The sequence below is a fragment of the Podarcis tiliguerta genome, assembly GCF_965153285.1.
Source record: "Podarcis tiliguerta genome assembly, chromosome: 11".
NCBI lineage: Eukaryota > Metazoa > Chordata > Lepidosauria > Squamata > Lacertidae > Podarcis > Podarcis tiliguerta.
The window spans coordinates 21,382,142-21,406,053 of NC_139544.1; the positions used below are offsets into that span (position 1 = coordinate 21,382,142).

General features: G+C 41.1%; 1 protein-coding gene across 6 annotated transcripts in view; it reads left to right on the plus strand.

The window, feature by feature from the left end:
• Positions 1 to 23,912, plus strand: part of MCC (MCC regulator of WNT signaling pathway) — a 204,968-nt gene that overhangs the window by 58,016 nt on the left and 123,040 nt on the right. The window contains exon 1 of one of the 6 annotated variants that reach the window (XM_083403793.1): positions 3,347 to 4,206. The exons of the other annotated variants lie outside the window; for them this stretch is intronic. Within the exon in view, the coding sequence (XP_083259919.1) occupies positions 4,009 to 4,206 (198 nt within the window). The 5' untranslated portion in view covers positions 3,347 to 4,008. Of the gene's footprint in view, positions 1 to 3,346; positions 4,207 to 23,912 lie in introns of those variants that run through there. 6 annotated transcript variants of the gene reach the window in all.

Consider the following 23,912-nt stretch of genomic DNA (forward strand, 5'->3'; position numbering starts at 1 on the left):
CTCTTACTGTGACCACTTCTCCATTCATACCTTGTGGACATCCCATTTCAGGAAGGATAACACATGGTCACTGAACTGAATATATGGAGGTCCTCTGAGTTTCATTACAATCAAAACTAATTCTTACTAACAAGAGAAAAACATTGTTTTGGTAAATACATGTGATTGCTATCTGTGGGCCCCGCCCCCCATCAGAAACCTAATGTTCTGTTCCTAGACGTGTAAGCCATTGACACTGGCACATATGGTGTTGATACATGTGTTGGAATATTGCTCAAATTACATTGTTGAGTGCTTAGACAGAACTCAATAAAATTTATAACAAGCTGAATACCTACTCTTGTACGTGAGTCCAATCTTAAGTTACATTGGCAATACAGTATGAGCAATTTCAAATATGGATACTTCATAATTAACATTGATTTGTGTTTAACTCTATTTCTAATGAACTGTTAATGATAAATATTAATTAAATTGAATCAAAACAGGTAGCATCTTATGCAATTTGGACTTTGATATTTGTTAAACGTTCATAATGCATATAGTACATAATGATGAAAACTGAATTCCTTAATTGACTTGTCTTTATATTTATGTAGCATACTTTAAGGAAAAGCTATTTTCCACTTCAGCAGATGGCTCTCTCAGGACCTGGCTCTTCATGATGATTAATGGTTGCCTTTCAGATACTAAGGTGCTTTCTTCAGTCAAACATCTATTTCCCTTTGTCTATGCCACTCCTACGTTTTTACTTTCTGTGTTCAAATAAGATTTCAGGGCTATCTAGTTAGGTCCAGTGACATGATATCGGGTGAAGGTCACCACTTCAATCATTAGGCTTGGGAAAAGGTTTGGAACCTGACAAATGTATAGGAAAACACACCTGAATGTAGGCCCAAATACTATGATTCTATGGTCAGATAAGAGGTCTTCTAGCTGTTGATGCAGACTTACAGTAAGGCTGAGCTTTGAACCAGGAAGTGAGAATTGTCAGGATCAGAAAGATCTGGGGAGTCCTTAGGACACTAGCAGGAAAATAGTTGTGGTTTCCTCCAGAGGGAAGCTGTTTTTCCTCTAGCAAGTCCATAACAAACCAGATGAAAAGGAAGCTCTGTGTTTCATAATGTACTGGGACATCCTATAAGCAATGGCGCAGCTAGTTAATTTTAGACCTTGGACTTAATGGTCTTATGGCACACACACTGCTTTAGATGTAATACTACTTCAGTCCTGGAGTGCAAAATTAACAATTCTCTTGTCCGCCCTTTCCCTGCCATTCCATGCTTTGCAGCTGGATCAGGAACAGGAATAAATGTGCCGTTCTTCCAATGAAGAGATGTAGAAAGTGGATCCCTTCAAGGATCAGTATTGGGACCTGTGTTTCTTAATTTGTGCGTTAATGATCTAGAGCAGTGTTTCCCAACCTTGGGCCTCCAGCTGTTTTCGAACTACAATTCCCTGACCACTGGTCTTGCTAGCTGAGGATTATGGGAGTTGTAGTCCAAAAACAGCTGGAGGCCCAAGGTTGGGAAATGCTGATCTAGAGGTGAGCAGTGAGGTGGTGAAGTTTTGCTGACACGAAATAGTTTAGGGTGGCTTAGACAAAAAGGGATTGCGAAGAGCTCCAAACGGTTTTATCCAAATTGGGTCAATGGGCAGTAAAGTGGTGAATGTGATTTAATGTATTTAAGCATAAATACAAGGGGCAATTTTTTAAAACAAATTTTACATGTATCCTAACAAGGTGTGGACAGATAGGGACTGATCAAGAATGAGACTTTGCGATTGTAGTGGATAGGCCTACGAAGTGCAGATGTTGTGAAAGAGGTGAATTTCATGGTTTCTTTCTGTAGATATGTTGAACTGCTGCTACATGCAACTTATGCAAATAACAAATAGGTTTGTTAGCATTTCCATAGAAATAGGGCATGGAAGGTAAACGGCGTTTCCGTGTGCTGCTCTGGTTCGCCAGAAGCGGCTTAGTCATGCTGGCCACATGACCCGGAAGCTGTACGCTGGCTCCCTTGGCCAATAAAGCGAGATGAGCGCTGCAACCCCAGAGTTGGCCACGACTGGACCTAATGGTCAGGGGTCCCTTTACCTTTACCTTACATACAAGTATCTCTGTTTAGGGTGGTGATGGTCAGTATCTGTTTTTCGTCAAAGTTCTACTGAAATAGTGATGTAAAAACAAATTCTAGCAGATGTTAATACTATATTTTTTTTCATTTAAATAAAATTAGAGTTATGGCGATTTAATTTTCCATCCAGCGTGTGCCTTTTTCATAGGAGACGGGTGATAGTCTACAGGAAATTAAAGCGTGCAATTCCTTTGCGTAAGATAAGTCCATGTACTGATACTCTCACCCTATCATTTGACTCTAGCAAAAGGAGGGACGCACCCATGTTTATGACTTTTTATAAAGCATTATGATGCTACTTGCTGCTGGGTGTGTGTGACAGCCTCTTTTTAAAAGAAGTAATATATGATGCTGACCTTATTGCTTTTTGTGTATTTTGCAACTTGATGCAATTGTCTAGTAGCTAGGCAGCACACATAGGACAGTGTATAATATACCAAATAAAACATCTTACTTTGCTTTCCCTATACTTTGTATTTTTCTCTCCCTGTGAATTCCAAGATAAATAGTGCAATCAGGTTGGAAGAGGGAGAGTTAGATGCTACAATTTTATGCATTTGGTGTTGTATTTTGATGACAGTGTTATTTTGGTTACCGTACGCTTAAAGGCTCACGGCCAAGTAAGAACTTGGTTTGTTTGATTTTGAGAAGCATGTTTTTCATTTGCACTGAAATCAAAGCACACAAGGGGTGGCTTCAAGACCACCATGTATTTTTAAAACCATTTGCTTTTGCCTTGTTTCGGTGCACAGAAAAGTACTCACCGTAGCTCACGTGAAACATGTTTGGGGAAACTTCTTGTAAAGAAAGGTGAAGAAACCTTTATAAACCAGTAAATCAAATCAACTGGATCTCTGAACACCACACACACACACAACAGCAGTCTATCAAAATAATGTTTAGGTTTTCAGAGCTGCTTTCTGTAGGAATTGGGGTTTTGAACAGATCTCACACTGTTTCCTGCTTTCGAGTCCTTGCTTACCTCGCAGGTCATTAAAAAAATAATAATTGTGTTTTAAGTCTTTGGCTTCATGTGAAGAAAGCAGCACTGAAGCACTTGGAAATTCCAGTAAGATCTGCCCTAAATACTTGTAAAAATTTTATTTGGAAGCTTCCTTCTGAATCACAAAAGGGGAAGTTCATTTAGAACTTGCAGCAAGGTCACCTAGGTGGCTTCTCCCCTTGCTTTATTTGGTTTGCTTTGCACTTTGGAACACAGCAACTTGCAATTAGCACACAGAATTCTGGAAAGGACGCCTGCAATTCCAAAGTGAGCTTTCTGTAGCATATGTGCTGCTTTCCTTCCTTCCTCCCCCCCTCCCCATTCTCTCAGTCCCTCCTCCCTTTCGTACCGCCTCTTCCATGCACCCTGTAGCCAGCAGCAAGACAGCTGTGTTTGATCATAAACCACTTACAACTCCAGGCTCCCTTGGAAAGGGGAAACTTTGGAGCGAGCAGCTCGTTGCGTCTTGTGTCCTGTTCTGTCCTCCACCTCCCGATCGGATCTAACCAGCGCTCTTTGAGTGGGTTTGGATGCTGCGAGTGCCTATGGGGCTCCCAAATTTTTTTCAGATGCGCTGAACTCATTTGGGAGATGCATTCCCCCCGCCACGATCTAGCTGCGAGGGGAGAATGAAGACATAAGACGGAAGCACAGCTCTCCCAGGCAGTTTTTAGTAGCCAGGAGAGAGATCGTTACGGCTCGTCTGCACTCCTGTCTGGCCGTGCACTCTGCAGTGTTTTAATGAGTATCTTGCAGCAATGGATTGTTTGTGAAACGGCAACCAGCTCTTCCCTCCCCCCCCCTCTTTTTTTTTTTTTTAGGAGAACCCTGTGCATTGTTAATTTTTTTTTTAAGGCTATCTAAATGTTGAGTGAAAATGGCTGTCTAGAGCAAAATGTGCAAGACAGGAAAAGCTCAGAGACGGAGGGGGTGTTGAATCTTCTGGAGCAGAGCTTGGAAACCTTAAAATCCATAGAAAGCAGCCAAGCCCTGGAAAGTCTAATCATGAATTCTGGAGTTGCCATGAAATATGGAAATGACTCCTCCGCAGAACTGAACGAGGTAAGCTGCTTTAAATGTCCTTGTGTGTTTTTTTTTCACGCTTCTTGGGTTTTGTTTTCCGAATAGAGTGTCTCCCTTTTTGTGGGGGGGGGGGGCAGGGGAGGGTTATCCACTTTGGAAGGCAATGCAATTAAACATTAATGGGCGAATGTGCCCTTGTTCAAACTTGCAGTGCTACCCAGGAAATGATGTGGGGTTTGAATTGTAAGGATTACGTGGTAAAGGGCAAACCGATTGCAACTGTACAGAGGTCCGCCTCTCCCCCCCCCCCCCCCACTTGGCAACCTACTGCAAGGAATCCTTTCCCCCACCTCCGGAGTGCAGCATTTTCAACACAGCATTCCTTTCTGCAGTAGGTAAAACAAGCAGAGATCCCCGTTGAAATCAAGCAGATGGCAGCTAATTTAGAACGGGGGAAATAAAATAAAATATTAAGACAGCAGCTTCAGCAAGAAATCATGTGACACAGTTGATTTGTAGTAAGGCACACTTGGTTTAAATGCATACAATTTTACCTGGTGGTGGAAGAAATAAGTCCTGATAAGTGTTTCTTGTTTTTTCTTCTTGCTGGGCCACTATTGCATTGTTTATCTTAAGTTGTTCCAAATTTGTATTCTCTTTTCTGTCAGATTTCTGAGTGCATGCCAATATTTTATGACTAAGACTAAAATCTTGTGCACGCTTATTCAGGAGTAAGTACCATTGAAGTATCCGAGACTTATTTCCAAGTCAACCTTCACAGTATGCTGCACGTCATTGTAACTCTCCAGATCTGGTGACTACTAAAATGCCACGGGGCATATCACTGTCTCTCAGAAATGCTTTAAAATCTGTCACAGAGTACAGATTGTTAATGCCATATCAAAAATCATTTAAATGGTCAGTTTTGGATATGCAATCATGATTTGTTTTATTGCTTGTTTGCTTTATAGCTTCTTCAAATAGCATATTCTGCAGAAGGATGAAAGCTACATGGATTGTGTTTATTTATAGACTTAGTATTTCTGGCTTTTGTGCAGTTAGAAAAGGCATCAAACATAAACCTGAAATTCAAGGGACAAATTGGCATCCTGGCAAGGCTGGACAAAGGGATAAGAAATTGGGAGGTGGAGGAGAGGGTGGCTAAGAGTCAGTGGTGCTTCCATATTTTATTTGTAAGCCTATATTTTGTAAGAGAAATGAATAATTGCCTTGGATGATAACTGAGAGTTCAGTGTAAAGACACCAGACACCTTTTTTTACTAAGTGATGGGAGTCTGCTTCAGAATTCTTTGCCAAAACTCTTAATTCTGCCCAGCACTGCTATTATATGGAATACAGCATTCTGGTTGGTTGACTGCTTAGTTCTGTCTTGGTGTGACCTGAAGGCACATCCTGTTTAGACTGAATGGCTTGACACCTATTGCAAGTTTAAAAAAAAACAGAATAAAAACTGCATCTTGGCATCAGTATAGTAGCAGTTGTGGACAACACTCAAGCCTGACCTTCATCATGAGTAAATGACTCAATGAATGAACTCCTAAAAACTTGCCATAATTCGGATGGGTCTCTTGCACTGTAATCCTAAACACATTTGTATATTGTATCAAACTAATTTCTAAGGATCCATTTTTACATTACCTGAGCGCTGTGGTTTCTTTCTGTTAATCCATTACATATTACTTTGGTCCACCCGTGTACAGAAGTAGACCAACGGCATGGTTACTTTTCATTCTGTTATTCTCATTGATATTCTTAGGATGATGGTTGTGCAGCCTGGTCTTCATAAATTGTGTCAGCCATGGTGACACTGACAGTGGCTTGTGCTGTTGCAGATGGGTACAGAATGTTATGCTTGGCAAGCAAGACAGCTATCTAACTTTGCCTAGCCTAACAGGTAGCATCCCTTAAAATACAAAATGTGTGCATGGTTACACTGATTCATTGGCTCCTGCACATTCCAGTGCCTTGGAGTGCCCTGTGGGTTTTTGGCATAGGCTGTGACCCTGCTACTGCCCCTGGCACAGATACTGCCAGCTAAGGCAGCTTTAGAAATGAATGCTGAGAACACTAGTACCAGAGTTGGGACTTAAAGCCAAGGTTGAGCTCTCCAGCAATACATTTCTGGGGCAGTAGACCAGGTGGTTGTTTGGATTTTGGCTGGTTTTGAATGCGTGTGCGAGTTTTTTTACAGCAACAATATTGTATCTATATTCTGTGTTTATTGGTGCTTGCTTGGCAAGTGAATGCTTTTGAGTTTCATTATTGATAGGAAGACAATGCCTTTGAATCCATTGGAGAAAATACTTAACATTTTCATGTTCTTATGTTGCTGTATGTTAAATAATACTCTAACCAGAAAGCTGCAGTAGCATAAGTGTAATGCTTTCATTAGGATTAACATGTACAGTATGTGTTTAAAATCATGAGCAAGCTTTCTGATTTTTATTTAGCCACCCCGATATATTTCTCCATAGTGTTGAGTATCTGTGCAGGGATGGATGGTTTCTCCCAGGAATTCAATACTGGAGACGAATGTCTAGGATTATATATGGAAGTCATGATCTGTGCTGCTTCCCACATTTTTTAGTAATTGAATATGTTGCAAATAATTCATGAACACAAAGCTGGCTCCCTCGGCTCTAAACTTCACTGATTTATGAATGCCGTTCTAATGTTAAGCTTGTGTGCGTCTGTTTTTGTTTTGCTCGATGTCTTTTGTGTGGTTTATTGAAATACGTGAGGTGCTTTATCATAATGGCTGTTGTATCTCCTTCCCTCCTGCTTCTCCTTAACCCTTCTGCTCTCTGTCATTTTCTCTCAGTCTCCTCCTGCTTCCACTCGCCTTGCCCAATGTGCTTGCTTTCTCGTGACATTTGATTACATCTACTTGGCCACCGGGAGACAGTAGTGTCACGGTCATTAAAGGAACTGGCTGCTGGCTGGACTTTTACTAGGATTATACAGTCCTACTGAGAGCGAGTTATTTTACAGTAATCCCAGTATGTATACAAGTAGCCTGATTCACACATGAGATACACACAGGAGTTATTTGCTGGTTTAGCCTTTGGGGGCATACAGTTGTACCTTGGATCCTGAATGCCTTGTGAGTCGAACATTTTGGCTCCCGGACGCCGCAAACCTGGAAGTGAGTGTTCCGGTTTGCGAACATTCTTTGGAAACTGAACGTCCGACGTGACTTCTGATTGGCTGCAGGAGCTTCCTGTAGCCAATTGGAAGCCGCACTTTTGTTTCCAAACGTTTTGGAAGTCGAATGGACTTCTGGAACGGATTCCATTCAACTTCTGAGGTACCACTGTACTCCTGTCTCCTAGTATGGATGATTAGGAATGTCAATAGGCTCAACTAGGTTATAATCAACAAGTAGCTGGATGTCAGTATCGCTTTAATATGTCAAAAAGATATTTGCACAGCAATAAGAGTCACCAAGCAGATACAGAAAATGTGCATGGAGAAATCACAATGACCATCAGAAACGGAGTCAAACCATTGGTCTTTCTAGCTCAGCAATGTCTATGCTGAGTAGCAGTGGATTTACAGGATTTCAGATAAGGCTCTCTCCAATTTCTACCTGTGGATGGTGGAACATGGGACCTTCTGTATTCGAAGCAGATGTTCTGTCCTGAGTCACGAGAAGACCTCTTGGACTATCTGGTTGGAGGAGCTTGAGTTGGAGGCTAATGATCCTTGGGAGGGACCCAGTGAGCTGGGGTGAGGATTGTGTCAGGGCCCCATGAGACTGTCAGAAGCTCAGCCTACACTTGAGTAGGACCCTGGCAGAGACAAATGCCCGACTGGCATGTTCCCTCCCTCCTGGTCAATCGTTTGGGAGCTTCAAAAGCTTTCTTCTGCCCAAACATCACAGCGACCAATGCCAACCGACACCGGCACACTTAGGGATCCGCAGAGTTTGTGTAGTTGCGAAACAAACCTCAGCAACTCAGCATTTTGGCTAATCTACTTTATTTACATATAAACATACACGGAACACTGCAACATGGCTCCCTCTCTCTCTAGCATCAGACAGCAAAGAAAGAACAACGGACAATAGTCCCATTTCACGGAACACAGTAACACAAACACCCTGTCTTCGTCACTTCCCACTGTGTGGAGTCAAAACAAATACCGTCATGTGAAAGACATCAATCCCATGACTGCAATCATGGAGCAGGAATTCTAACAGAGACATCAGAACTGTCTGCAACAGGGCAGGGGTGGGAATGAAGCAGGAAAGGAATCTGATCCCAGGGAGGGACCTAATGGGTTACTGTTCAGTCATTCCATGCCAATCTCTCCTGCAGCTTTGGCTTTCAGCACCAAGCCTCCACCTACCAAGGAGACTCACTCTGGTTCTGAGCTGGTATTGTCTCTTCCTTGATTGCCTAGGACGCCGATGCCAGCTGGGCAATATCTGGTTTTCAACACTGTGATATATCACCAGCTAAACATTGTGATGTACTGATATATCACGATGTCTGAAATAAGGATGGAGCTATGTAGAGCCATTGGCTAGCTTCACAGTTTTGCCTGCATCCGGATTTTTGCATCGCACAGACACACACATTGTGATCTGTGATATATTGCCAGGTCAAAAATTATGAAACCGATATCACAATATGGACTTCAAACCGGTTTTGTATGATAGATCCATAGATCTCTCAGCCCCAGCACTGGCATGAACAGACAGCTCAAGCCCAGCCTACCAGAAGCAATTCCCATTTGCTTGTGCAGTCCAAAGAAACATTCTGCTTGCTGCGTTAAAGCCATGTCTGCCCCAGGGGACATGTCAACTGTTGGATCAACGTCTTAGCTCACTTAGCTGTGCTATGCACTTTCTGTGCCTTTAACACTTGGCTTGATTATGTACCGTACTGTTTTAAGCATTAAAGTTTTGGGCAAAAACCATAATCTGATTTCGATTTCTTCATCCAGCGGGTATCAGGGCAAGTTCTACCACTCAACTATGGCCCTTTTCCAAAAAGGCTGGGCAGGGAAAATAAAAATACCAGTTTTGAAATTGATTTGAACAGCCCTACTATCTTGACTGAAACATATTAATACAGAACATTTTCTGGGCATCGGTTTTAGAGTTCGGGTGAAGATCCAGTTGTATTCTTTTAATTGCAATTTTCCCCAAGAGGGAACTATGTTGAGAATAAAGGATGTTGTCTTTCTTTAAACAGCTTTCCCCTGTAATTGCTCCCTGCAATTCCCAAAGCTTTAAATAAACCCTATTTTGCTCTAAGGAATGAATGGGGCTTGTTAGAACGGCCAAAAGGTAAAACAAATCTTGTATCAGGACAGATAACATAAGGATGCTTTCAGTTCCAAAATATAATTTATTATCCCAACCTGAAGTTTCTGAACACTTTCCAGGACATGATGTTACTTGTTACAAGCGGTTTGGTGTATAGGCGAAGATCTGTAATGCATTAACTGGGAACAGGTTTTGTGTGAATTTCAGGTTGGAAATAGTGTGTCACGGGTGTATTGTTCCGTCCTTCATTTTGTACTGTTGAGCTTGTCTGTCTTGTTTTTGGTAGACAACAATATACTGTGTCAGGGCATTGTGTAAGTTTATAATTAGCCAAAGTTACACCAAAAGCTGAAGCAGCTTTGTGGTAGCCTCTATTATGAACTTATAGTGCAATGGAGGACACAAAAATGTTGTCGGATGAGAATCCAATTTTCCTAAAAGTGTGATGCCTGTGAGCTTATAGGTATCCATATATAATTTGTATTGCAGGTTACTAAATCAGCACTACCTAGTGACCTTCCGCTTACGCTGTCAAGTACTTAAAAATATTATTTTGACATTGTGAAACATAACTTTAAAAATGAATGTTCCATGCGACTTAAAAATCTTAGGAGTTCTGAAGGAATGTTTTATTTTATTAATAAATTTATATCCCGTCCGTCCGCCTAGAGGATCTCAAGCAATAATTTATTTCATTTTATTTAACTTTTGTACATCTCGATTGTGAGAAAAGGCCTCGGAGCAATTTAAATTTGAATCATCTTTAAAAATTCCAGCACAGATGCAGACTGCGAAAGATCTCTACTTAAATGGCTTTCTGAAAGATGGATGTCTTCAATAGGTGCCCAAAGGACAATAGAGGCGGCATCTGTCTTAATGTTCAACAGGAGGGAATTCCAAAGAGTAGGTGCCATGACATGAAAGGCCAAATTCCAATATTGTGCAGAACAGACTTCCTGATAAGGTGTTATCTAAAGAAGGCCCTCTCTTGTAGAGTGCAGTGATTGATTGGGTGTGTAAGAGGTGAGATGGTCTTGTAGATATCCTGGTCCCCAAGCTGCATTAGGGTTTTAAATACCAGAACCAGCAATTTGAAATTAGCTCCGTAGATAATTGGCAGCCAGTGTGGTTCTTTCAACAGTGGAGTAACCTGGTAGCAATATTCTGCACCAATGAACAGTTGAGCTGTTGCATTTTGCATTAGCTGCAGCTTCTGGACCAATGTCAAGGGCGGCATCATGGAGAGCACATAGCAGTAATCCAACCTGGATTCCAGCGCCAATCAAATATTCCCAAACCACTAAGTCAAGGTGTTCGATGTTAAACAGGGGAGTATGATTCCAATGAGTTCATAGCCGGGATTTCATTTCAATCTGGCAATGAGGAAACACTTTGTCATTCCTTTCTGCACTGCTGGTGTAATTTCCCCTGGACCAGGCACCCCCAACCTGCGGCCCTCCAGATGTTTTGACCTACAACTCCCATGATCCCTAGCTAACAGGACCAGTGGTCAGGGATGATGGGAACTGGAGGGCTGAAGTTTGGGGATGCCTACCCTAGACCAAGTAGGGGAAGCCCATTCCGCAGTTCCTTCCCAAAGTTGCTTCAGTCCTCAGGAAAACTCTTTATCGTTGCTGCTATAGGGAGGTGGTGTAGCATTTTCTTTGGCTCCACATGCTGTTGGCGATGCAAGTAGAATGATGTTATATTAGTCATGGAAACAATTGGGACTCTTGCCAAGTTGCTTATCTCTCTGCCTTTATGCCTTATCCGTATAAGAAAAGTTACTTTAATGAACAAAAAACAAAGATTGTACATTACTATCTCAAAACACATGAAAGGGATCACGCTGATGCTTTTCCACCTGTGGGTGTAGTAGATTTCAGAATATTAGTTATGTTATGTTTAAAAAATAGTATCTAGTAGATTCTGGAAAATAAAATCTTTTCGAATTATAAAGTATTATCTTTTGGTAGGTTTGTTAAATTGAACTAGTTACTTTTACATTTTGGTTTTTAGGAACTTTCTTTTGACCACTCTGGTGGAAATATCCATTACTATCAATCTTAACATATGCTACCTAGTACTGTATTTACACAAATCTAATAAGCACTTCAGTTTTCAAAACCTTGGAATAAAAAAGTATTTGCTGGCACAATCAAATCTAATGCACAACCTAATTTTCACAATGTAATTTGGCCAAAAAAGGTGCACATTACATTTGAGTAAATACAGTATTATCATCTCCTAGTCAGTAAAGTGAATTATTGGTATCCATTAACAATGTGGCAGCCATCGGTGTTTCCTTGGTTGATTAAATATTTGACTCTAATAGATTTATTGAGAGGATGGAATCTTTTTTGGTGACTTCGGAATTCTGATTGGAACATTCTACTGGCATTTTTCAGAATCTGCCATTGTTTTCATTAATTTGCTTACAACATCTTGCATGAACCCTTTCTATTATGGCAATAGTAAACCAATTCATACCAGTCATATCCATGCACAGGACATTTTGTTGACTAAGGCAAAGGACAAGATCTCTCTCTCTTTCCCTTCTCCCTTCCATGTGCTACAGCCACATGAGTTGACAGCTGAATCTTATTTCAATACCAGCTAAAATATATTATCCTTCGCCATAGCTGAGGGCAGAAAGACAACACAGGGTGCAAGGCAGACCAGATCTGTCCTCTTAACAGAGAGAAACACATGAAGGCTTCAGGAGGAATATCTGGTGGGGCTGCCACTACAGCTCACTCCCTAAGGCAGTGGCTGGCTTCCTTACTCTGCCCCAGTGGTATTGTTGGCCCTGAATCATATAAAGGAAACACATATGGGTGAAAGATGCTATGACTCGTGGGTCTCCAACATATTTGGGCACATTTGCACGCCAGAGAAACTGTTGCGTGTGCCACATACATGAAACAGCTTTCTCCTCCTCGGCTGCAGTTTCTTGAAATCAGCTTCCATGGTGCAGTTAGCCTTGGGAAAAGCTGCATTTGGCTAAAGAGGGATTCTTTCAGTGGCATGGGGATGGGACCCCTTGAGCACACAAAAGGCCTCTAAGGCTGCCTACGCAGTGGCGTAGCAGGGGGCAGGCACAGGGGCAGTTGCCCCATGCGCAAAATTGTTAGGGACGCAAAATTTCAGCACCTGGTGCTGCCTCAATACAGCTGTGCACTTCCGTCCCTAGGCTTCGTTGAAAACGGCTTCTCCATGCGAACTGGGAAGGGACCTCTCCAGACAATGGAACAACTCTTCTTTTCTCATCTCTGCAGCTGCAATCTTCTGGGCGACACAGACTCCATTAGGCAGTTGAGTGCGCATGCATACTGCATCATTTTCGCTTCGCCCACCCCTCTGCACAGCCCTGCGTACTGACAGCCTACGCTATGCAACTGCCCTTCATAGAATCATAGAATCATAGAGTTGGAAGAGACCACAAGGGCCATCGAGTCCAACCCCCTGCCAAGCAGGAAACACCATCAGAGCACTCCTGACATATGGTTGTCAAGCCTCTGCTTAAAGACCTCCAAAGAAGGAGACTCCACCACACTCCTTGGCAGCAAATTCCACTGTCAAACAGCTCTTACTGTCAGGAAGTTCTTTCTAATGTTTAGGTGGAATCTTCTTTCTTGTAGTTTGTATCCATTGCTCCGTGTCCACTTCTCTGGAGCAGCAGAAAACAACCTTTCTCCCTCCTCTATGTGACATCCTTTTATATATTTGAACATGGCTATCATATCACCCCTTAGCCTCCTCTTCTCCAGGCTAAACATGCCCAGCTCCCTTAGCTGTTCCTCATAAGGCATCGTTCCCAGGCCTTTGACCATTTTGGTTGCCCTCCTCTGGACATGTTCCAGTTTGTCAGTGTCCTTCTTGAACTGTGGTGCTCAGAACTGGACACAGTACTCCAGGTGAGGTCTGACCAGAGCAGAATACAGTGGCACTATTACTTCCCTTGATCTAGATGCTATACTCCTATACTCCCTTGGGAGCCATGTCCGTTACCCCTGTGCTGTGTAGAACTATGGTCCAGTGTGACCATCAACAAAATTTGCATGTGTTCAGACACATGGATTTTAACTGAAGTGAGCAAATGACAGCGTTGAAGGAAATGGTAGTGGACTTTGAGCCAGCTGAAATTCAAATTGAGTTGACTTGACTTGGGCTGGGAAAAGAGAAATGAAAATGGAACTCTGTTTGTGGCTTTCACACAATTCTGTACTACATGCAGAGAACGTCAGCAAAGATTGCCGTCTGCCTTTGCTTCATGTTGTTGCAGATGCTTTGTTTGGTAGTTTGCTGAATGAATGAGGTATAGCTTGTCTTCAGCTGTCCCTGCGTAGCTGAGTTCAGATAGTATTGCTCTGCTTTCGATGAAATGTAATATTAGCACTATTTATCCATTTTTAAATTGGCATCTTCAAGATGGCCCAGATAATGAATGATGGAAAAGTAGCAACCAGAGGGTTATCTAATTTTCAAAAAACGAATAGATGTAAGGGATGGTTTTTTTATGGTGGAGCTCATGGACGGTAGCCAGGAAGTCTAGATATCAAAGTTAAGAGGAGACAATTTTTAAAAAACTGCTTTAAATCAAACCATAATTATTCACAACTAAACAAATAATCTAATTGCTTTGTTTAAAAATGTGAACATTTTAGATAAATTGTGAATATAAACTATCTTTTTTAAATGGGTAGATGAGACATTTCTGGCACTCCTGTGTACTCTCCCACTGGTTGTAATTAAGTTTGGTAAGTAAATGATGCGTGGCAGATGTGTGTAACATCTTCTTGGTGACTTTTTTTTTTAAAAAAATGAAAAGCAGCTGTGGGAAGCTGCCAGCTTGACCAGAGGATTGGTAGTTGAGAAGGGAGCACTAATCCCTTGACCTTTTGTGTTCAGAGTCTCAAATCTGCAGCTATTTTTTCACTTGCAGGACAAAACATAAGGATGTATTTGTTTTCCTTCCTAGTACAGAGGTTAGAAACATGGGGTCCAAGTCATGCTGTCTGGCTCTCAAAACTTCTCCTTCATACCTTAAATGCTCCCCCCCCCAAAAGTGTGTGTGTGTCCAGGAATTCTGACAATGCTTGTTGCTTGTCTGGATAGAAGATAGAGAAGGGTATGAGGATTTGAAGAAACTAGTTCAGGAGTCGTCAACCTTTTTGCACTAGTGGGTACATTTAGTGGGCCCTGTATACCTGAAGGAGTGTCTTCACCCCCATCGTTCAGCCTAGATACTGCGGTCCACCTCTGAGAGCCTTCTGGCAGTTCCCTCACTGCGAGAAGTGAAGTTACAGGGAACCAGGCAGAGGGCCTTCTCGGTAGTGGCGCCCGCCCTGTGGAACACCCTCCCATGAGATGTCAAACAGATAAACAACTATTTGACTTTTAGGAGGCATCTGACGGCAGCCCTGTATTGAGAAGTTTTTAATGTTTGACGTTTTATTATGTTTTTATATGTGATGGAAGCTGCCAAGAGCGGCTAGGGCAACCCAGCTGGATAGGCGGGGTATAAATAAATAAAAAAATATTATTATTATTTTCAGATTTTGAGCGAGTGGTGGGGGTGCCAATCACAAAAACACTGCCATAGAGAGGACATGGTATAAAACAAAACATTTCAATTTCAGGGGCTACTTTTTCCACTTAAAAAAAAGAAGAGTTTTGGAAGATGGTTACAGGTGTCTGCCATGTACTTTGACCCTCCAAACAGCCCCCATGGATTGTTATATTGTGTGTGCTGCAATGTGGAAATCTAGATTACAGCATCAGTTTGGGGCCTTGGTATATATCTACCTTTTTCCTCTAGGCTTGGGCACACAAATAGGAAATAAGCCAAATTCACATCCACGAATTTGCCTGTAGTCTGGTTCATTGATAACATTTCTAGTATGCTATTCCTAGCGTGACAGACATACGGCATTTCTGGTGTATAAAACACATCACTTCAAAGAATGTTTACTTTCTGGATTTGTGTGTGCTGCTTATCAGTTGCACACAATGTTTGAGGCTTGCATGTCATTAAACTGAAGCACTATAAAAAGATTTCTCAAACACAGGGGCATTGTCAGTACAGATAATGCTGTTCTCAAGACCTCCTAATGAAAAAAATGGCAGAGATTATGTAATTCATCTGTATGCTATTAAAATACTTGCGGCTAATAGCCAGGCACTAAGAAATGCACTATGGACTGCATAGTTAATAAGGCTGAACATGCGTTGCCTGAAAGTAACATGCCAGGCATAGTAGATTACCACAGCAAATCTATCCCTATACCTGTACAGCCAGAAATTCATTTCTTTAAGATCGTTTACAGTGGAACATAATAAAAGATCCCGTAACCTTAGTTAGAAATCCAAGGGCACAATTTTTAACTGGTTAATATTGCTCAAAACTGTGCCACAGTTTTTGAAATCCTTTAAATGTTCATATATTTCTATGAGCTTCTGTGGGCTCAGTGCCAGCTTGCACGATGAGCTGGTGACTTTGCCGTGACACTGGAGAGATTAAGAAAAACCACTTGCTTGCTTGATGTTCATACATTGATATTATTAACTAGATTTTTGCTTATACAGTTCGGAAATAATTCACTCTGTTCGCTTTTTCAAAGTAGATTTAAATAATGGAGCATTAATTCTAATTTTCATTGGCTTGAAGGAGAAGAATTAAACCAGCTCAAATAAGGAGGGCAGTGATTAACATAGGTTTTTGACGACATTATATATAATTGGAATAAAATACAATAAAAAACCCCAACCTTTTATTATTCTTAGCATTACTAAGCAGTATTATTCACTTACGAATATTCAGTAGGTAAGCTTCTAGTGTGAACATAACAGAAGTGGAGTTGTTTACTTGGAATTATGCCTGGGGATTTTGAAAATCACAATTTTGAGGAGACGGATGTTATTAATAAGAAAAATGTAAATGTCACTGTGTTAAATTGCCATCTTCTATGCTTGTTGTGTGTCTGAGGTTACCACTTAAAACACAGGCAATACTTGTCTTTTAATTACATGTACTTCAGTTGTACATTTTAAGCTAATGTGCACATGGTAGGTACATGAAAACATTGTCCTGAGTGGTAGCCAGGATGCTCAACTATGCAGTGGAATGTTCTTCCTTCTTATTTTTTCCCCAAGGGTATTATGTAAAAAGTCAACATATTATGGGTGAAATGTCTTTGGTAGCCAAGGTGAGCTGCATTTGAGTAGTATTACCTGCAAAATCATTTCTACCACAGCTTGCTTACAAGTAGTAGCTGCTATTACACCCCTCCCTCCCCAAACCACCCCCTGCTGAACATCGGAGTTCACCAGTTTAGTCCATATTTTGATGTTATTTTATTGATGTTTGCTAATTTTAATTCTTTATTGTTAGCTGCTCAGAGATCAGCATGGTTGTTGGAAAAGTGGAGTGCAACCACAAAATCAAATATGTCCCAGAGCCTCCCGAAGGGATTCTGGTTTTGAGGGGCTACGATGGGCAATGGCACCCAGGCCTGGTGATCATCCTCTGAGCCCCTTCTTTGTGTGCCTCTTCAACGAGAGGTCCAGAGGGTTGGCAGCATGAGAACAGGACTCCAGTGGTTCCTGTTTCTGGAATGCTCTCCCCATGGAAGGCTTCCTTGGCCCCTTCAATGTACAGGCATCCCTCTCACTTATGTAGGAGTTACATTCTGGGGCTCCGTGTGCATAACTGAAACCACATGAAGTGGGGAGCACTCCATTTAACAGGGAGGGTGTGTGGGGAAAAGAGAGCAAGAGACTCATGTGCGCCACCACGGCTGCTGCATGGAAGTTGCTTGGGGGGCCACTGCCCAGCCTGTCCCAAGCCTTCCCTCGCTTGGGGTCGCTGCCCCAAGCCTTCCCTCCAATCCCACCAATTGCAGTAAGCGAGCAGCTGAGAGCAACTTCTAAGCAGCAGCCCCAAGCAAGGCCTGGCAGTGGCCCCAAGTGAGGGAAGGCTCAGGACAGGACAGGCAGCGGCCTTTGAAATGTGTTTGTGGGAGGGAGGTTATGGGCTTGTTTTGTTTTTGCTCTTGTTTTTTTTATTATGTATTTTGTGTTTACATTTAGTATTTTTACGCTGTGAACCATGCTGTGATCTTCGGATGAAGGGCAGTATGGAAATTAATTAAATAAGTTATAATAGCCATTCCCTGAGCCTGGTTTTTGTGTGCAGTGTGCCTTAAGCGACATAACATAACAGTGTCTCCAGGGGTGCCTGGAGTGCAACAAAGCTGAACAAAACCAGTGAAAGCTGAAAGATTGGAGAGGTAAGGAAGAAAAAGAGCTTAGCAGTTGTCACAATTTCCTACCAGGTGCACTCTTGGCTGTTTTAATAATAAAAAAATATGTCTTTAGTACATCCCTATAGATTCATTACTGTTTTGTCCTCTTACCTTTCATATTTGAGTACTCTGCTGCATTCCAATTCCTCCATATTTAGGCTCCTGATTGGGTATGTTTGTTTAAGAACTATGAAAGCTCATGCCTTTGAGTTTCAATACCTATTCCTTTTGGAAGTCAAAGAAATACACTAATCGCCTTTCACGGATGAGCTGTTCTCTTAATCCCAGGAAATTGCTCTGAATTCCTGTTTTTTCTGTGTTATTGGTGGGTTTCATGGTAAATCCATTTTTCTGCGTAGAATAGATTGCATGAAAGCTAATAACTGATTCTAATCATGTATGGATAAGTTGCTCCATTCAGAGTGTCATACAGCAATATTCTTAGATTAATAAGTCTTCAGTTTGCATCAGAGTGATTGGCTTCAGACCTTTCTAGCCTCCTACACTATTAGCATCTATACACAGATGGCATATGCGTAAAAGCACCATTAATCATTGTGAACAAAAGGGTGATATAATTCCTAAATATGTTGTAGAAGACTAATTGAAGATGCTTAGGAATATCACAGAGCCTTGCGTTGATACCAATATCTGAAGACATGAAAACTTATTATTCATTTGAATCCTAGAATGAATTATCACAGCAAACCTTTTGCGAATGAGAACTGATAATCATGAATGCAAAATTAGTACTGTTTATCTCTGATTGTTAATGAATTTAATATGTTGTTTAGTATAGCAATATACCAGTGCAAGATTCCTCAGATTAATTTGAAGCAATTCCTTCTTCCTGCAAGCTCATATGTCACACTCCATGACATTTGGAAGGCCCTCCTGACCCTCTTGAGAGATTTTTTAATGGGGTACATGGGATGTAGGAGGGACAAGGGGAAAGGAAAAGATACACCCCATTTTTACTTCTGTAAAGTTTCTGTGTCATTTGCCTTCAGACAATTCCTTGAGACCTGGAAATTGGAACTGCGTCTATTCTAGTACACCCATAGGATTTGTTGTTTGGGTTCCAGTTTGCAGTTGGGCATAGAAGCTGGCTTGCCTGATGGTGAGAGGCCCAGCAAGAGCAAGACTACCAAGTGGGAGCAGTTATCTGATGAGAGGACTGACACCTCTCCTCTTATCCTCCCTCTCTTCTGCTGCCTCCTTGCCATAAACAGCAGTCTCTTGGTTCCTGGGCCCATTCTGTATCGGCTCCTTCTCTCATTTCTGAGTTGCTCCTTCTCCCATCTGCTGCTGTTCTAGGGCACAACCCATTCTTCTGACCCACATTCCAGTCACACAGGTGCACTACAGAACACTCTTGAGGTCCCTGCTTCTCCTTCCTGCCATTTTAAGACTAAAGCTCTGTGACTGACACCATGGGAAATAAATTATTGTACATGGGGCTGTCATCTGAAATGCTTTCTGTACTGTTCCGGCACTGAAATATAACAATATTGTTTAAAGAGCATGAAGGTCCATAAAATCCAAGCCATTAATTACACTGCAGTACAGTGATTGTCAAGACATCCTTTGAGATAATCTCAGAACTCAGTTTTTCTTAGCTAGGCTGTGTGTATTCATTTATAGTACTGCTCTTAGGCTCTCAAATCAGAAAGAAATTGGGATGAATACACTTTAGGAAAGTCTACAGACCTCTTTATTACATTGGAGGGTTTGATTTAAGAGCTTGTTTACATTTCAGAATGAAACATGTAAGTGCTAAGCAAATTTTGCAACACCACGAGAGGCTGAAAAGCTATTATGAATCTCTTTTTTGGAAAATAGCTCTGATTTGCTTTAGATATACAGTACATGATGTAAAATTAGCTAGAACCTTTCTAAACAGGGTGAAAACAAATTATTACTTTCTCTTTTGTACAAGAGAGAACAGACTAACCACCACTGCAGCAACATGGACATTTCTTTCTTTTTAAGAAAATCTAACCCTGCATTAATATTAATTAATTCCCAAGGCACTCTGTTCAGTTTGTTCTCATTCTCTACTGTAACCTTTGAGTGTGTTGATCATCAGAATCGACCTGGGGACCAAACTAGCTTATAAAAGTAGGCAATTCCTCTTGATAAGACATTCAAGTGGGAGATCATTAACTCTCTCCAGGACCCCTGAATGCAAGTTATAATTTGAATTTGCTAATTATTTTATCTTCCATGCTTGTGTCGCCTATTTATCTGCAGTGGGTCTCACCTCCTTGTTTCCTCCCCTCCCTTTTCCCCAGGGCATTTTGTGCCCTCACTTGCTGTAATTACTTGGGTTGTGACAATTTTCATGTTGGGCATTCAGAAATGCATGTTCTCATTTTCCTCCATGTTTACTTGATGACTGGCAACTGTCTCTTCAGCCAGGGACCCTGGATGTGTTTTTAAGGTGGTGCGGAACTGGGGATGTCACAACAGTCAGGATATAATGACGACTATTGGCCCATCTACTGTACTTCTTTAATGATCAAAGAATAAAGTTGGAAAGAACATTCAGTATTATTCAGATGAGTTTACTACAGCCATTTCAATAGATTAACAGGCAAATCAAAGAAGTACTAATTGAGTGAATTAATGTCAAGAGCATCAGTCAGCTTTGCCTCTAGCAATGGTCTTTTATGCCTAATGGCTTGGGGGACTGAGTGTCCCTACCCCTATCATTTTTACAGTGGGGAATCTGGTCCCCTATGTATCTCATCCCTCTTCTCTGCTTCCACGATTGTGTCAATTTGTTATTGTTTTATCCTATGCCTTTAGGTTTCCCATTTTACTTAAAGCCTTTCAGCAGAAGGTTGCATTTAGAAACAAATAAATCCGTATCTCCAAATAGCTCAGATAGTACAAATGTTTGATGAACAACACCTTTGTGTTTTTGTAAGCTACATAGAATACTGCATGTTTGTAAAATGTTAGTGTAAATGTTTAGAAAAGCTGGATAGAATCAGGTATTGTATAATGTATGCATGATGTTTATATTCGGTACATTGGGGAAATGGTTTAATTAGCCATTCTTAATTCTTTAAGCTATTAATTTCAATAAATAGCAGATACTGTTGCATTTTTAAAATGGCTTCTTGTTGACAGGTTGTACTACCAGCTAGAAACAAAGTTGATTACCAAATCTCTCTACTGGTTTGTCTGTAATTTCCTCATTTCCCCTCTTTCCTTACCTTTAAACCATACTGTACCGCTCCATCAGTGGAAAGGAAATGTGACTTTTTCAACAGTTTACAGGTGTCCCAAGGACTACAGTGGTACCTTGGTTCTCGAACAGCTTAGTTGACCAACAAATTGGCTTCAGAACGTCGAAAGCCCAGAAGTCAGTGTTGCGGTTTTTGAACGTTTTTCGGAAGCTGAACGTTCAACACAGCTTTCCCATGAGTGCAGGAAGCTCCTGCAGCCAATCGGAAGCTGCGCCTAAGTTTTCGAATGGTTTGAGGAATTCAAACAGACTTCCGGAAGGGATTAAGTTCGAGAACCAAGGTTCTACTGTACATGGTTTTTAAAGATACTCATGAGCACTATACTATGGCCACTTTCTTCAACCTTTGCTGTAGATTGTAGTGTGCTTGCGGGGACGAGCTTACAAGGGAAGTAAGCCAGGACGTGATGAAAGCAGCTTGGTATGTTGTGAACTGAGTGGAAATCGAAAGCACTCAGTTCAGCCGCTGCAAGGAGAGAGAGAGGAGGCAGAGAAAATGCAGCTTAACACGGATGGCTGTTGTGGATTGCAGATACGCTATTTTGTTTACAATAAAGAGATATTAGGACAGAAGAAAAGTCTAGACTGATTTACTGCCCTTTCGACACACAGGCACTGTGTAATTCTGCTAATTGCTTTACGACCACAAACTTGACATGAGCCAACAGTGTGACGCGGCAGCTAAAAAAGCCAATGCAATTCTGGGCTGCATCAATAGGAGTATAGCATCTAGATCAAGGGAAGTAATAGTGCCACTGTATTCCGCTCTGGTCAGACCTCACCTGGAGTACTGTGTCCAGTTCTGGGCACCACAGTTCAAGAAGGACACTGACAAACTGGAACGTGTCCAGAGGAGGGCAACCAAAATGGTCTAAGGCCTGGAAACGATGCCTTATGAGGAACGGCTAAGGGAGCTGGGCATGTTTAGCCTGGAGAAGAGGAGGTTAAGGGGTGATATGATAGCCATGTTCCAATATATAAAAGGATGTCACATAGAGGAGGGAGAAAGGTTGTTTTCTGCTGCTCCAGAGAAGCGGACACGGAGCAATGGATCCAAACTACAAGAAAGAAGATTCCACCTAAACATTAGGAAGAACTTTCTGACAGTAAGAGCTGTTTGACAGTGGAATTTGCTGCCAAGGAGTGTGGTGGAGTCTCCTTCTTTGGAGGTCTTTAAGCAGAGGCTTGACAACCATATGTCAGGAGTGCTCTGATGGTGTTTCCTGCTTGGCAGGGGTTGGACTCGATGGCCCTTGTGGTCTCTTCCAACTCTATGATTCTATTCTATGATTTATGCTAGCATCCATTCTTGTAAAATTCCCAAAGTTACTACTTCTCCTGCTTTAAATGTTTCAGGAGAGGGGTTCTTGTCTTACCTGATTTTTAAATTTACAGTAATGATTCTGCATTGCAATACAGAAACTGTAGTGGGACTGCAAAGGGTTTTTGTAAGAATGAAATACTGTTTATGCTTGTGAATGGGTCTGATAATTCTGATAAACTTATCTCTAGTTACAGGATAATTATCTTGCTCTTTTTCAGCTGCACATATGCCTCACTATGGCATTTTGTGCCATAAAAATATTTAAATATTGCTTCTTAAGAAATTGCAGCTGTAAAATTGTAACCACTGTCTTCCTTGGCTAAATTCCTGCAAATGATGTATTTTTCATTATCCACTCTCTCTTTCTTCAGCCATACAACTTTCCCTTAAATGAATTACAAAATGAGAAGGATAGACTAGACAAAGTTTGGGTAGGAAGGAACTTGGAATATGTATTATGAAAAGTCAGACCATTAAAAAATATTGGATGATATTTTAAATTAGGGTATGATCATCTTTAGGTCGATCCAATTTCTTGCCTGTTGCTTATTTTCCTGTTATTATCGCTCTGACATTTTAGAGTGTACTAGAAAAAACAATTGACCTGAATAAGTGGGAAGGGTTTTGGCCAGAGATCAACTACTGACATTCCACTAGTACTAACCTCTTGGTGATATTTTGCTTTCATTAGTGCTACATTTCATAGACATGGTGCTTTGCAGGTAGATAATTGGCAAATATAATAAATAATGCATGATTTATAGGTGTATACCAGAGTGATAATTTTAGCTATGATATTTTAAGTGAATATGTATCTGTAAGTCTGCACTACCAACTAGTAGAAGGAAATAGTAGTTGTGTGAAGACTGGGTCCTGGCAACACGCTTATATAAGTGAAAAACATAGGGGGAAATATGAAATAAGCTTATTTTATATCTGACCTGTTTTTTTAAAAAAAAAAGTTTACTTGTAATTACAATGAAGACAGAGTCACTGTGTTATTTTTGCATTATATCAGGTTGCAAATGGGAAACAAAAGGAAAGAATTATATAATGCAATTTTCTTTCCTCCGGTGTAAGTCATTACTACTTCCAAATAGTCTGTATAAATTTGGGGTGTTAAATTATCTATTTGAAGTCCATCCTATGCTGTGTGCAGAACAAAACTAATGATATAGGAAAGCCCCTGCCTGATAGAATGAAATCCCTATAGAGTCAAGCAACCAGATGCCTATGGGAAGACCACAAGCAAAACATAAGTTCAGTAGCACAAATCCCACTTGTTATCCCAAATAACTGGTATTCAGAGACATATGAATGGCAATATTGTCATCTTGATTTCATGAATTTGTCAAATTCTTTTATAAAATGGGATTATGTGAAATATATAATTGCTTATAATAGGAAGAAGCTGTGTGTTTCAAGTTGTCTAAAATAAAATAGTCGTTTTCCCTTATTTTGCCTTATTTATCATATTTAAAGAGTATAACAGATTGCAAAAATAATTTGTTGTTTTTGCAGAAGTTGTTGCATAGTGTGCAAAATCTTGGAACCTACCTCTGT